At 38.1% G+C, this 15782-nt stretch overlaps 1 protein-coding gene across 2 annotated transcripts; it reads left to right on the top strand.

Annotated features, from left to right (window-relative positions):
- Positions 1-1384: 1384 nt before the first annotated feature.
- Positions 1385-13224, top strand: LOC124186993 (glutamate receptor ionotropic, kainate 2-like). Of its 2 annotated transcripts, none has more exons than XM_046579221.1 (17): positions 1385-1564; positions 4898-4990; positions 5283-5441; positions 6088-6272; positions 7053-7210; positions 7425-7566; positions 7629-7931; positions 8112-8330; positions 8407-8613; positions 8693-8777; positions 9201-9477; positions 9641-9842; positions 10151-10376; positions 10797-10912; positions 11119-11271; positions 11377-11594; positions 12381-13224. In XM_046579221.1, exons 2-16 carry the CDS (start codon positions 4918-4920, stop codon positions 11566-11568), a joined length of 2697 nt encoding a protein of 898 aa, XP_046435177.1. In that variant the 5' UTR covers positions 1385-1564; positions 4898-4917; the 3' UTR covers positions 11569-11594; positions 12381-13224. The 2 variants fall into 2 exon arrangements, with proteins under 2 accessions (XP_046435177.1, XP_046435179.1); XM_046579223.1 differs by lacking the exon at positions 1385-1564 and adding an exon at positions 2062-2634.
- The last annotated feature ends 2558 nt before the right edge of the window (positions 13225-15782 follow it).

Here is a 15782-nt window from a genome sequence, read left to right as displayed (position 1 = left end):
TCTATCCATCTATCTATCAATCTCTCTCTCTCTCTCGTCTCTCGTCTAGTTTATTAATTTAAAAAAAAAATAGTTTTGACGATGCGTTTTGTAGAAAATCGTCTCGCGGGAATACAATATTTTGTTTTAAGTAACAATATTAATGAAATGATTGGTTCAAAATTGCAAATATTCTCTTGTCATTATTTTATGTGATTTTTAATTCAGCATAAATTACAATCAGACTATAATTTTTTCAGTCACAAAAATTAAACAATCATTTATGAATCATTACGAAAAGATTTCATTGTGTATATTTGATTTCGCAATAGCAACAGAAATTATAGTATTGTAGTGACAAAAATATTCCAAGACCTTAACTAAAACGTTACGCATTCTGTAGACTATAAAATCAACTCAACTCTTCGATTGGGTGAAAACAATGTTTGGTCGAATGTATATTAACCCTGAAACTTTATTGCCAGGACAAAATTTTGGTCATGACGACCAAATTTTTTTCTCAATAAAAATCCATTTTCTCATTTCGTCCTACTCACGAGCTGGGCTCGGACATATTTCTCTTTTCACAATAACGAAGAGTCTCTGCCAGTAACACATCAGCTACTTATTTTTACCTTCAATCTATCACTCAGTTCGTCTGATTGTGAGTTCCCGTATTGTCGCAAGCGATCTTATCCTATAGAAAATACCGTAATCAGATTTTACAAATCTGCACATTTCGCAAACAGTTCACTTTAATCTTCAAAAATTAAAATTTCATCGAAATGTCTTATCTCTGGATGTCAGAGTGTCCTTAATCACGGAGCTACTTCCTTCGATTCTCGACTCTTGCTGTCTCGTTTAAAATGATCTGACTGAGATACTAAATTTCAAGGGCACACATCTTATCAACTATTGTATACGATTCATATTCAAACCCCGGACGTCGAACCGTGAGTTTCATCAGTATCAAAAAACGTGACATAAAATTTATTATTCTATACCGTTAGGTTTTCAAAAAAATTTTTGATGCGATCTTGAAAAGAATTTAGTGACGATCGTGCATCGAAGTTTTGTAGCGTAAGGTGAGATGAACTATTGACAAATGATGCAAAATTGCCTTATAAACAAAATTGATACATTCGAAAGTAAACAAAAAAAAAAAAAAACATGCAGAATAAACAGAGTCTAAAAACGTCTGACGAGATACGGGTTTGGGGTCACCGTACGACGAAGTAGGTTTGTAGGAAATATGTCTTTTGCGGGCTGAAAGTAGAATCGAGTCCATCTGTTGTCCCACGGAACGGATAAGGGGACTGAGGTGAAAAGGGAGGGGAAGTTCAAGAAGGGCCAGAATAAGAACGCAGAGTCTATGCGCGTCGGGAGCTGCGCGCTTTTGGCATTTCTGCTCGATCTCTGGAAGCGCGCGGAGCCGTCGCGGCGTCGTCTAGCTTCATTTTGCGCTAGGGAAGGGCTTGAAGCACGTTTTGCACACTCGCCAAAAGTCCGAAGGGTGTTATTGTTTACTCGATGTACTTACGCATCCACGCAAATTGGTCCCCTTTACTCTTTTCCGTGTGAATAGGTAAGACTGGAATTTGTCACGGTTTGAAAAAGCTTCGTCGAGCTTCCGTTTAACGCGCGAGATTTTCGGCGGTGTGATTTATCGTTTTTTACATTAATCTTGTTTTGCTGAATTGTATTTAACCGAGTTGTGGAGAGCTTGCTTTTGTTTTTTTTTTTTTTTTAATCTTCAAACGCTTGCTGTGTTCTCATTTCAATATTTGCTTTGCAACCGTCTCGCCACGAAGATGATTCCCGCTAATTTTAACCACTCTTAAATGACTATCGTTGCTCGGTGAAACAAGGCCAGCAACTAAGTTAATATTTTTCCAACCCTGGCCGATTCAAGCTCGAAATTTAGTGTCGAATCGTTTCTGAAAAGAGTTCATAAAGTTCATCCTCCTGACGCGTCCTAATTAATACTACGGAATTCGATCACCCGCCCTACAATTATTTTTCAAACCCGAGGAAATTCTTCGACTTGGCGTTATTTTGTTCTTCCTTTCTTTTCGTTCATGACCATTTTCGAAAGCGGAAGTCGTCGTTAGGCGCGGGCAATCAGGCAGCCGGCTTCGGCCTCCACTCGACTCTCGTATCGCGATCAGACGAACCGCGACTTCTTCTTTTAGAGCTTAAGCCGTGCAGCCATTCACCGGCAGCGATTCGCCGAGACGTTCGCCACTTGACCCAGATTAGTTACTCTGAACACGACTCGAGTTCTGTATCGCTGCTTTGTTATACGTGGATTTACAAATAATCGACTCCTTATCGCATTCCTGACTCCAGGCTTCGATGAGGAATCGATTTTTTCTCGGCATTGAATTGCGGTCCGATTCTGGTCGACCGCTGATCCAGACTCCGCTGCTTCTTGTAATCAACCGAACAGTTACCGACACCGCGGAAATTGTTTTGTAACAAAAAAATCCCGGAACAGTGTTCAGAATCGAGCGGCTGAGATCTAATTCATTTCCAGCTTTTTTTTTATCTGTTTGTATATTACAAGATGAAATTGATTTCAAAAACCTGCGGCTTTATCTGCAAAAATTATCGCAGAATTATTCTGTGATTTTCCAAGCACAACTTTGAGGCAAGGTAAAAAAAATTCCATTGTCGAATTTCAATATTTATAATTCTAACAACTCAGCTCGGAGAAATTTCAATCATGCAATTTTGGGTTGTAAAATTTTCTGACGAAACAACCTTGTGGATTTGATGATGAATTAGTAATGATTTTCAGATTTTTGAATATTCGTATATCATGATCGTATTATTTTCTCCTCCCAAGAACTCTTTCTCATCCATTCTGAACATTCAAAGTTCTAAAGATTTCTTTAATTCACCTTGAAAAAAAAGGTTCAACTTCCAATAAATCATAACTCGAATATTGTGGATCGTAATAAAAAAAAGAACGATGTAAAAAAATATGGAGACCCCGACCCTTCACCACTAATTTAAAAAACTAATTAGCTGTATCGATTTTTTAAAAGTACATTTTTGTTTCCTCTTCAAATTCCACAGAATAATATTTTCGTTTATTTTTAAAAAATGTGTGTTAAGTTTGTTATGTCATTGAACTCATTCGAAAAGCAACACAAATAACGTTGTGTAAAAACATTTCGCAAAAGTAAAAACGTTGCGTACGTCAAATGAACCGATAACATTACAAATTTTGAATTATTCACGGTCTTATTTTGCGTTCGTAGCAGAAAGAAAAATTGGATCAAAAATTCTTTGTCCAGATATTGAAATAACGGTCCGAGTAATAACCAAGAAGACTGTTTTACTTTACCGTCTGTCTTTTTTCTCCTTCATTACGAAAGAGGGTTTATTTTAGGACGACGCTCAACGACGTAAAACCGCGTGAATATAATCAATCGATCGTTAATTATGGGGATATTTAGGCGTGCGTGAAATGGGACGAGATCCAAAATCGAATTACATAGCGTAAAGTAGCGGTTCCGATGATTACGCAAAAGCGAAATTGTGTTGGCGTACGCAGCGACGAGGTCAAGACGTCGCGGATATATAAATACTCGTGTAAGAGTCGATTTTCGTCTCGGCCGAGTATTCTTTTCGAGACACGTGCGTAAAACGGTTGAAAAAAAAATCGATGAATTAACGAATTTCCGTACTCCTGACGGGTGCGCCTGCAGCTTTTTTTCTTATCGCACTTACGAAGAGAATGAAAGAGTATATTTCACTCAAAAGTGCAGGAAAAAAGAAAGACTTCGGGTCTTTTTGTAAAATATACTTCGTAAAATGCAGAATTTAGTGTAGAATCAGTGAAAACCGCTGTGCACAAAGTCAAATCTTCTACATTTATGGTGAGAAATGTTATGGACATGAGTGTTTTTTTTTTTTACGAATAACCCTGATGCGTCTCTCTCTTTCTGCAGTTTCGATTAAAATCTTTTGTTCTTCTTGTCTCCGTGCTGTTTTTACTTCATTTTAGACGATAAGAAATTGAATTTTAAGCAAATTGACGAAGACATAGCGTTACGGTTATTTATACATCATAGAACATAATTCGTTACATGGGAAAGAAAATATAGAGAGCTTGTGAAACTTTGAGGAGTAAAACGATACTGATCCGGGTATTTTGAAAAACAACGACGAGTGATTTATATTCGGACTCGAGTTTCAATTAGCAAAGTAAACGTGAAATCCGTGCGAACAAATAATCAAGGCGTCAATCTGCATCAGCGTAAATATTGATGCAATGATCAAGCTACCCACTTTTCATCCCAACGAAAGTCAATTCGACGTATCGTAATTTTCAGTCTCAAAAATTTCACGATTTTGAATTTTTCCGAGAATATCATCGAACAAAAGTTTGTTCTTTCGATTTTCATTTATGCTTTTTTTTTTTTTTTAACTTTTGAACGTATATTTACACGTAGTTCATTAACGGCGTATTCACATTACTTTATTTATGTTTTCTTGGACAGTTCTTTTTTCAAAAATAAAATATAGCCACAGAAATATACTCAGGGATTTTCTAACAAATATTGAAGATTCCCGCCAAAACTTGTAAACTTGTGCATCACTGAAAGATTGCATGTGCCTAAGTATACGATGAAAATGAACCTCATTCTTCATCTACGATTTTACTTTCTAACCCACGTGTACAAAGGCAGTTGTTAATAAGATTCAACCAAAAATTTGTTAGATTGTCCGCGTGATTTTTTTGTAATAATAATGAAACAGTGCATGAAAATAAAATTTGTAAAGCAACTAACATCGGTAATTGTTAATCATTGATTTTGAAATCAACCGTAACAACAGTTTTATAAATCGAAAATTTTTCTCTCGATATAATTGTTTTGTAGTTACCGTACGAAACATTTATTTTCAGATCATCCCAATGATCTTAATATGCTCATCGAGTTGATATTGATGGTATTCTTGCCATCGGGAATTTTCGGATTCGGAAAAACGGTTATAGTAGGTAAGCTGATGATCGTTCGTCTCCGTTAGCACACCGTCCAATTTTTTTTTCTTTTTCTTTGTTGTTTTTTTTTTTTTTTTTTTTTAACCCAGCCTTGGCAAACGAAACAGTCAGTGATAAGAGATCATTGGTTTTGTGCATGTAAAAAAGTTCAATTTCCTGATTACATAATTTTCCGAGGTCAGTTGTGCGAGATAAATTTTTTAATTAAACACACGAATTTCTTTCGCTTGCTGGAATATTCAAAGACAGATTATACGGATAAAAAATATTTCCAACGATTCTTCTCCAGGTGGATTATTCGAGGAGGATGATTTGACGGCAACTGCGTTTAGGTTGTCCAGCCGAGTGTTGAACGATGAAAGGCACGGAAATCCCGAGCTGCCAAACCAGTTTGTCGAGGCGCAGATAATCACCGTTAATAATGATCCTTATGACGTGTCACAATCCGGTGAGAGATTTTCCTATGAATGGAAAAAAAAAAACAAATTAACATCTCGATTTTTCTCATCTTCATTGCGAGAGGTTACGAGTCCAAAAACCGGTTGGGCCAGATTTTTTGTTTATTTTTCAGTATGATTTGCTTCCATTTTTTCAGCTATTGTTTTAATTCTTTTAACATCAAGGTGACAAGACTTTTCGATACTTATACTTCGTTGTATTTATTTTCAAGTTGAACAGTTCACAGCAGGCTCGAATATGGCGTTGAAAGTTGAATTTCAAGGGAAAAATACTGGATTCATAAATTGATTAGAATAAAGATGAAGGATAGACAAAATTTTATAATATATTATAATATATATAATCGATGGTGACCAAGTATTTCCCCAATCATAAAACAAAGAGCTTTTTTGAATCGCTGTACAATCTATTGCAAAGTTGTATTGAATTACGGTTACGACAATCTGGAAGACTAATATTGTTAATTTCATTGAATCTCAACTGATTTATGTCAGAGAATACGAAAAGTTGAAGCTTCTGACAAATTACCGCGTGTCGTTATTATCTAGTCGAATTGGCAACTGAAAACTTTGTTCTACATTCTTTTTCTTCTCGTTGTCCCGTATGATCTATATATAATTTGACGCAATTTTCAGTCTGTGCCTTGGCCAATACGGGGGTTGCAGCGATTTTCGGTCCAAGTAATAAAGTTACCGCCAGACACGTGCAGAGCATGTGTGACACGATGGAGATTCCTCACATTGAAGCGAGGTGGGATTCTCGACAGATACGGGGAAACGGACTGCTCAACATGTATCCGTATTCGTATACTTTGTCCAAGGTAAGCTTTCCGAGCTTTCGAAAGCGCGAGTAAACGGATTCCACGGAGCCTGATCTCGTTTTATCCGATTTTTCCTTCGAGCGGAAAAGCTTTTATTTAATTACAAATTTTTTTTAATGTTGAAGATTTCATTTGTCCTACTTTAATTTTGACGAAATTTTGCGGTTTCATTTCGGAACGAGAAATCTTAACGAAGAAAAGGCAGAGAAGAGAGAGAGGAGGAGGAGAATAACGATTGAAAACGAATTCTCAACAGATTATACGTTTAAGGCGATGAGTAGCGATGGTTTGATAGCAAAAGCGTACGCATTCAATTGCTGATCGTAATTCAGTTTCAAACGTATCGCGAAGCTTGAACTGTGTAGTTCATGGGATGCGGACGTTTGACTATGAGCGTGAAACGTTTCATTACCGTGTGTAAGTCGTGTCCGTATTCGACGCATGAAAGTTACACAAAATAAAAATCGGCGGTGATAAAAACGTAGTTAAGTTACCATGGAAGCCTCTTCATATTTGAGATCTCCAGACCCAAATATTATAAAGTCGGCTTTGATCCCGTGTGATTTATCACCCTGTTTCACTGTTGAGACGGTTTGAATCCTTCTGTCAAGAGTTAATGTTTCAACGTCAAACGAATCTTTTTCGTTGCTGCAGAAGCTATGTTTCAGTAGAATTGTTGTTCATGAATTTATGGAAGAATGTTATAAGACGTGAAATTGAACAGGCATACATTCCCAAAAGTGACGATACAAACCATTTCATTCGAATACGTCTCCACAGATATACCTGCAGCTTGCTGAGGATTTTGAGTGGAAGACATTTACGATACTCTACGAAAGCACCGAGAACCTGATTCGGATGCACGATCTTCTGAAGAGATGGGATCGCCGGGGATACACAGTGACTGTAAGGCAGCTGCCCGAAGGACCGAATTACAGGTGCGAGTTCGTTGTTCAAAATAGCCGGTTGAAATATCTTCCAACGTTGTAAGCAGGGGTGGAAAATAACGGCTTATTTGGAGGGTGCATTACGATTAACATAATGTCAAACTGTACATTCCTGACTATACCATTCAGAAAAATTCACTGAAATATGAGAAAAACCAAATCTGATATTTTTTAAATCGTTACTAAAGTAACCGCTTTCCTGCAGGCAAGTTCTGAGAGAGGTCAAAATGTCTGGAGACCCAAACATAGTATTGGATTGCTCAATAGACATACTGTCAGAAGTTTTGAAGCAGGCTCAACAAGTTGGCTTGATGTCGGACAAGCACAGCTTCATAATCGCGTCGTTGGTAATATATAAAATAAATTTATAACCTGTAGAAAGAAAATTATCATTCGCCTTGTCTTTCAGGACTTGTCCACCATCAACCTCGAGCCCTACCAACATGGTGGAACAAATTTGACGGGATTACGTTTGATAGATCCCGACGATCCCGTGGTCATCGACACCTTTGAGAAACACGCATCGGAATGGGGTGTGGAAAGTCCATCTCAGCTTACCGCAGAGGCGGCCCTAATTTACGACAGTGTCCAAGTTTTTGGAAGAGCCCTGAAACAGCTTGACGATGCCATTGTGGCTGACACGAAAACTTCCCTGTGTCAAAACGTCGATAGCTGGGAGCACGGATCCAGCTTGATGAACATCATGAGATCGGTAAGTAACCGCAGTTTCTGCACATTTCTCGCAAGAATAAGGTTTGGTATCTCGTCCAGCTTCAATTCGGAATCCCGGATTAGCGCAGAGATGCCCTGAGAGTTCAGAATACAACGAAAAGTGAAAACAAGAATCCTGTATGCGGAACACGGAGTGCTCGAACAAGTTGTTTACTTTCAGATCGAGTCGACAGGAATGACTGGGCTGATAAAGTTCGACTCGTCCGGCTACCGGAGCAACTTCAAACTGGACTTGGTACGCCTGGACCTGGACGGACTGCATAAGATCGGGACGTGGAACAAGACGCAAGGGATCAGTTACATCCCGAAACAACCACTATTCGATCCGACGGCCGAGCTCAGTCTTCGTAACAAGACGTTCCTTGTCCTCATAGCCATAGTGGGTACCTTTAATACGGCGATACATCATCTGGATAGCCGTTGAGTTTGAAGACTGATTTGTCAAATTGCCCTAGACCCCGCCCTACGGAATGCTGAAGGAATCAGCGAGGGAGGAAATCGGAAATGAGAGGTTCGAGGGTTTTGGGATCGACATAATTCACGAGCTTTCTAAAATTCTGGGCTTCAAATACATCTTTGAGGTCCAAACCGACAACGTTTATGGTTCGAAGAATTCTCAAACTGGAGAATGGAATGGCATGATAAAGAAGATCATGGAAGACGTTAGTTTGTAGACAAAATATTGACCAGGCGATATATAGAGCTTGCGAAACTGAAATACCATATTGTTATCTGTCTCAGAAAGCGGACTTGGCTATCACTGATCTCACAATCACGGCCGATCGTCAAGAAGCCGTAGACTTCACGATGCCTTTCATGAACTTGGGTAATAACGAAGTTTTCCCTTCATTTGCATCCAATTTATTCTCGGTTCTAGAGAATAAATCCACGTTCCGAAGGTTCCTTAATCAGTAGAACTAGATTCTAGAACACTGTTCAGTCACAAAATTTTCCAATTTGTTTCTCAATTTGGAAACCATTATCTGTTGGTCTGTCTGAATTAGTCAGGGTACAGTAGGAAATAAACGTCCTTGCAAACTATTACCGAAAATATAGTTAGTAACGATTGAAACTGCAAGATCTTGTATTGGGAATGCATGAATTTCGAGACGAAACCATAAAGGGATCATCTATGGGTGTTGTAAATCAAGAATGTAGGGAGCGTATATAAGTATCGGAGCTTAGTCGCAAAGCTCCTTCTTCTCCTAGATGTGAATGTGTCACTGACGGCAAAGGCTTGTCCTCACAGGGATCAGCATTCTATTCAGGAAACCAACGCCCATGGGATCCAGCCTCTTTTCTTTCTTGATGCCATTCTCGAAGGAAGTTTGGATGTACCTGCTGGGCACGTACCTTGTCGTCTCCCTGCTTTTCTTCGTCGCCGGTCGCTTGTGTCCGGCTGAATGGAACAATCCCTATCCCTGCATCGAGGAACCCGAGGAACTGGAGAACCAGTTCAGTCTGAAGAACGCCTTCTGGTTCACCATCGGTGCCATCATGCAGCAAGGGTCAGAAATCGCTCCAATGTAAGTCGGGGTGTAAGTTGAGAATTTTTTACCATATCCAGTAAAGTGCGCACTGATGTTCCGTCGTCGGTTCTTTCGTTCGCTGAATGGTTCCCGACCATTTCTGGATGAATTGAAAATCAGCAATTCGATCGGTCGTTATTTAATGTCTTATCATTTTCAGAGGCATGTCGACTCGTATGATGGCCGGTTCCTGGTGGTTCTTCACGCTGATTATAGTCTCCTCTTACACTGCTAATTTGGCGGTATTTTTGGTCGTTGAATCGAAGCAAACCCTTATCAAGAACGCCGGTGATTTGCTCAACAATTCACATAGTATCAAATACGGAGCAAAAGTGAGTGGCTCTACCACAGATTTCTTTAAGGTGAGTCGCTTTCGGTCGATTTTTCATAAAAAGTACCAACTTTTGCTGTTATGGAGAAGTGCATGATATTGTAGATATGTAAGGTGAGCCTACTGATAAACAAAATTTATGAGTGAGGAACTAGAAAGCTGACTTTTGAAGTGACGTTTTAAATGTCCGAGCTTACTTGGATTTTCTCTTTTTATCGTTGGATTTTGCCATCTTGCCATCCCAACAAATCTCAGTGTACATCCCTTCAGTTGGTTCTCTGTCTTCCTACTAATTTCTTGGCACATGTTTCTCATAGTAAATCGCTTTTTCAAAAACAGGCCACGACAGATCCGATTTACTCCGCATTGAACGATTACATGCAAAAAAATAAGAAAGAAGTAATGCCAAGCACGAATGATGCGGGTGTGCAGAAAGTTATGCATGAAAAGTACGCCTTCTTCATGGAATCGTCAACGATTCTTTACGAAGCGGAAAGGAAGTGCAATATCACCCAGATCAACGGTTTACTTGACGCAAAAGGCTACGGTATTGCAATGAAGAAAAGTAAGCTTAACTTTTAGTCATATCTGAGTCTGCTCGTACCATTTCTCACGATCTCTCAAGCGGTACCATTTCTCACTTTACTGTGTTTTAATTACCCAGTTCTCTCACATCCATCCAATGTCGGATGAAATAGCGCACCCTCAACCAATCGCTTAGGTAAACGGAATAGCAAACCCGTCCTTAACTCTTCAATCTACGATTTCTCTCATGTTCATACGTGTGCAGCAAATCATATCGGCTGTGTAGAAAGAGCTTCATAAAGTCTTCAGAAGAATTGTCCCGTACATCTCCGATTCCCCAACATCAATTCCAAAGAATTCCACATCACAACTTCAAACGAAAAAACCTTGCACCTTTTGTATTAATCAACATCCCGTCTCTTCGCAAAAAAATTCTACTACATCAAGTAATTGGTTTCAGATTCACCGTACAGAAATTCCCTCAGCACTGGCATATTGAAACTCCAGGAAACGGGGGTCCTTAAGGAATTGGAGAATAAATGGTGGAAGCAGAAAAGAGGGGGCGGCGCGTGCGAAGTAAGATTGTTAAAAACCTGAAGAATGGGAACGTCAATTATATCATATCAATGATATTCAGTCTTTACTACAATCACTATGTCGCAAAGAAGATCTTGGTGCACTCAAAACATATTCCCTACTTCAAACGGCACGAAAAAGTTTTAAAAAAAAAATAAAAAATTACGTTACGATCGTCACCGTTCAAATTGACCAAATTTTCACAGGAAAAGAGCGGAGGAACCTCAGATGCCGAACCTTTGGGTGTGGCTAACGTTGGAGGCGTTTTCCTCGTTCTGGCAGTCGGCGTGGCTTTGTCCTGCATCTACACAGCTTGCGAACTGCTTTGGGCAGTGGGTTGCACATCGATAAAAGAGAATGTGAGAGGGTTTCAAATTCTTTCGTTTCAATCGTGCTCCGGTTCCTCTTCCGGTTTATGCCAATTCGATAACTGACCTCCACCCTCGTCATATTCCCTTGTCTAGGTTTCCTTTGTCGATGAGATCAAGGAGGAGCTGAAGTTCGTCGTGAAGTGCAGCGCCACGACTAAGCCGGTAAGACGAAGAAAGGCTAGCTCGCATTCTAATCAGAGCAACGGAGAAGACAGCAATGGAGCCAGCACTCCGCCTTACGGCTTTGTACCCACGGTCATCACTACTTCACCAGAAGAAAAGTAGCCACATGTTTGGTGATAATGCAAGCGGTAAATTCACGGTGAACAAGTATTCGTACATCTATTTTAGTCCTCGTTCAACCTCGTTGAGTCCTCATTAACCCTTTCGGTCACAGAAACCACCGCATCGGTATCAGTTTCTTTTTTCTTTCAGTCATTTTTTTTCTGTTCCATACAAAACCATGAATTTTCATGTAATTTAAGGTAAAAAAAATCCTTCAACTTTGGAAAGGTTATAATTTTTTATAAATCCAAAGTTGTTTACAATTGTTATAATTAAACATATGGAAAAAAGGTATTTTCGTGAATGTAATTCGCTAGCGAAGAAATTTGATAAAAAACGTGTACTAAAAACGCTTGAAATTCATTGGTTGACAAACAGAGATCTCAGAATGGCCATTAGATTTATAAAATTCAATCTATAGGGGTAGTTTTCACCCTCCTGACAGTTGCATATAGATAGTATTGAGGGTTGCAAATATTCTCGGCCTAAGATCGTACCGTCTCAAAATAAGTATTCATATTAATCTCATTCGAGAACACTGTCTAAAACAATATTGATAATTCGCCCCGTTTTCACCCCCTTTTTGGGGTTGTTTTTAGTTTGACAAATTTTTGACACAAGATTCGCATTCAGTGTCGAAAAATATATACATCGAAAGTGTATAACTACATTTCCGTATCAAAAAAAAAAACTGAATTCCGTGACTGAAAGGGTTACATTCAAAGGGGAAATGGCCAGGTTTAATTAGGTCAACGACTGAGTGAATTTGCAAACAATCTGAATACTTCTATTTCATATTGATTTTCTTTCAGGGTACTAGGCAGATGAACTGCGGGATTACCATGAATCCACTTGGAAAATCAAAACCGATCTATGATCGTACGATGACGCGGTAGATGTTGACCTTTGTATTTAAGAATAGAATGGGTAGACCTTTGGAAGAAAGAAATTTACCATTCAAATGTTGGAAAAAATCGACTGAAGATTGGAAGAATGAATTTCAAAGAAAATTATTAGATCGTTGATAATTTTAGAGAAATTGTATCACAGTTAATTTGTATTTTTTTTTTTTTTCTTGTTAACAACATCAATAGCCTACCATCCGTACTACTTCGAGGAATCATTGCTCGTTTTTTTGTCGATAAATTATATGATGCTCCAGAGAAGAATATCGAAACGTTATTAGTAAAATTCATTTAGTAATTAAGAACCATCTAATTCGCGAACGAAATGAGCCTTGATCATTTAATCTTTGATATACGATACGATCTTAGTAGTTCGAAGAAAAAGAAACGAAAAATAATTTTGGCCTTTTCAATACTTGTCAAGAAATGAAATTTCTTTCAACCAACTTAAAGCACATCAATTTTCCGTCAGTTGATGAACCCTAATTTTGTAATTTCTTTTGTCACACCAATTTTTTTATCAAAATATCATACCACAGCTATTTACTGTTCAATAGTCCCAAATAAACATTGAATACATCGATATATAATAATTAACGACGATATGAGGTAATATGTATACAGACAGTCCACTATAACGAGAGTTGGTTTCAATGTTCCGGAAGATATGTATAAAAGGAGTTTCATAGGTCTCTTTGGTACAATTCATGCATGCACGTTTGTTGGAATAAAATTGTCAATTACAGTTTCTGAAAAATAAATGACGAGCAGCTGCCTCCTAATGTAACGTTAAACGTCATCGGGTTAAGTGGATGTAACATTTGTATATTTTAAAATATATTTCAAGAAGTAAATAATATCGTATAAAATCTTTGGCCTCTTTCCGAATCTCACTGAATTGGGATTTCGTTCATTTTCAAGGTAACAAGTTCACGTTCATTGGCATGAATCGTTGGATCACTTATTACAACAGATTATGAGGGGTAATAAAACTTAAGCATCGGCAGGGTGTTTGTAATTTCCCCTCGTGAAAAGTTCGTAACACTGATTTTTCAACAACGTTGAAAGCATTCCGGTTAGCGAGAGCGAAACGGAGCTTTTAATAACAAACCATAATTAATAACAGCGGTAGCTCATAAACCAGCGTCTGATCACGGACATTGATAACACACTAAAACCAGAATTACTTCCTCATTAACATGATTCATGGTAAAACGCGACCAAAACCGCATGCGGTTTATAAGTAAAGATCCTTCTCTCCTTGTCTCTTCCTTCTCTTTCCCTCCTCTTCTCCAGGCCCGCGAATAAACGCGTAGCTTGATCGTAAACTGCTACAACTTACTATCGTTCTTTCACCCAACCTCACCTTACATTCGATTATATTTGGATCGTGTCGAGGCCGGATATTCCTTTTATCCTTGGGTCAGGAAAAGAGCCACTTCTCTAATCACAATCAGACTTAAATATTGCAGTTTCACTTGCTCAGATCCTCGATTTTTCGTTCAGCGGTTCAATTTTTCCAGGGACAGATAGTATAATTGAATGAAAGTAAAAGAGAGTAAGACGAACAAAGGTACGAATTTATTTTGAATGATTGAAGAGTTTCGAGCAAATGATTATTTTATCAAAACTCTATGTTATCCATGGTTCTCATGAGTGATCGGTAGGAAAGGTCAAAAAAACTTGTCCAAAAGGTTGAAAACCACTCGTAAACTTTTTTCAAATACAACATGAATAAAAAAATCATCATTTGGTTTTCGAGAATAGAGTGGGCGATAGAATTTTGCCTCACTAGCTTACTTCACACCTTACCGATAGCTGTAATTCCATCTAAGAAATAACCCACGGTTACCATCCAACGCTCACTGCTCACTGATACCGTCAGTCGTCGGTCGAACTTTTGCCTTGTTCTCGAGATTTCGAAATTATTCACATGAAAAATGATTTCTAATTTTCTGCCACAACTACATTTTAGATAATGCAATAAAACCTCACCCAACAGCATGTTTATTTCTACATTCTTAATGACCGAAATTAAATACAGAACTATAGAAAGGTAAGAAACATCCATAGAATTTTAATACAAAGCTTACAAAAACATTTATGAAAAGAAAGAATACAGATTCAATTTTTTCGCACAATTCTAGAAACTTTAAAACATCTATTTTCACATTATCGATGGATAGTAATAAATTCCGTACGTGGTCGGACGCCTCTTGTTATTGATTTTCACGAATGTGCGTCGGGTTGTTTATGATCAGGCGCTTCAAGGTTGTGGTTTGATATCGGTAGTGTAGTCTTCTACGTTATTGGTAATTCAATTTTTTTTAAATTGTCAGTTGTCAGGTCCTGACAAAGTAAGTGTAGAAACAGGATTTAATATACAACCGACGAGTTGAGTTTTATTTTTCAGAATAAATCTGTGCACCCGAATTTGCCGACGACAATTGAAAACTACAAGTTAAAAACAGGCGAATTGATCAGCGATATTCATAAAAACCCATAATTGTGTCATTCTCTTAATGCGGGGATCCTATTATTTTAGATAGTCTAAATTCAAACAACACACCAATTTGTATGCAAAAGTGCCATCGCAGCGATTCTCGTTAAATCTTCAACAATTTCAAGTAGAACCTATTGACTCTGTAATATCATATTCAGTACCGTGCAGTTATTATCCAGATAATTTTTTCTCTCAATTCAAAAGAAAAAAAATAAATCAACAATAATCCATCGGAAAAAAATGAGGGCGTACTATCAGAAATAAATGGCTAGCGGAAGTCACAGAATAAAATAGTTTATCACGGTGTATTCACAAGTGTCAGTTGACCGAAGGAATTTCTGTCGCATGCGGAACAAAAATAGCAACGAGTTACCTCCCTTTCTCTCTCTCTCTCTCTCTCTCTCTCTCTAATAAACTCTACTCTACTCTCTTTCGCGTAGCGTAAGTCTAGCAGTTTGATCGCGTAGACTGAAAATTTCCAATTATAGCACCACCCTCTGTCAAATACGATGTGCAATCGCTAGATGCTATTTTGAAAACTTCCTGCCAAATACAATGACCGTCATTGCAACGCTTTGCTTCAATGTCGTAGTTGTAAAATCAAATTAGTGATCAAAGTTTCATCGCCAACTTACCGAAAAAATTTGCGATGCAATATCGAAACAAGTTTCCTAATTATCATATCTAAGAGTTCTACATTTTAAAGCCGAAGATAATGTTTCAAAACGATCCAAACGCGATTGATATGAAAAATAGACTCGTACAAGCTGAACAAAAATTAGAAGAAAAAAAGAGAAGAAATTCAA

Source organism: Neodiprion fabricii, chromosome 7, assembly GCF_021155785.1.
Source record: "Neodiprion fabricii isolate iyNeoFabr1 chromosome 7, iyNeoFabr1.1, whole genome shotgun sequence".
NCBI classification, from domain to species: Eukaryota; Metazoa; Arthropoda; class Insecta; order Hymenoptera; family Diprionidae; genus Neodiprion; species Neodiprion fabricii.
The sequence above is the reverse complement of the archived record's forward strand: the minus strand, read 5'-3'. Positions and strand labels throughout refer to the sequence as shown.

Excerpts from the sequence above, each read along its gene's own strand:
- LOC124186993 (XM_046579221.1), top strand. The coding sequence starts at position 4,918 with ATGCTCATCGAGTTGATATTGATGGTATTCTTGCCATCGGGAATTTTC. Across the intron at positions 8,331-8,406 it reads TCCTTGTCCTCATAGCCATA|ACCCCGCCCTACGGAATGCT; the intron begins GTGGGTACCTTT and ends AAATTGCCCTAG. Across the intron at positions 9,478-9,640 it reads GGGTCAGAAATCGCTCCAAT|AGGCATGTCGACTCGTATGA; the intron begins GTAAGTCGGGGT and ends TATCATTTTCAG.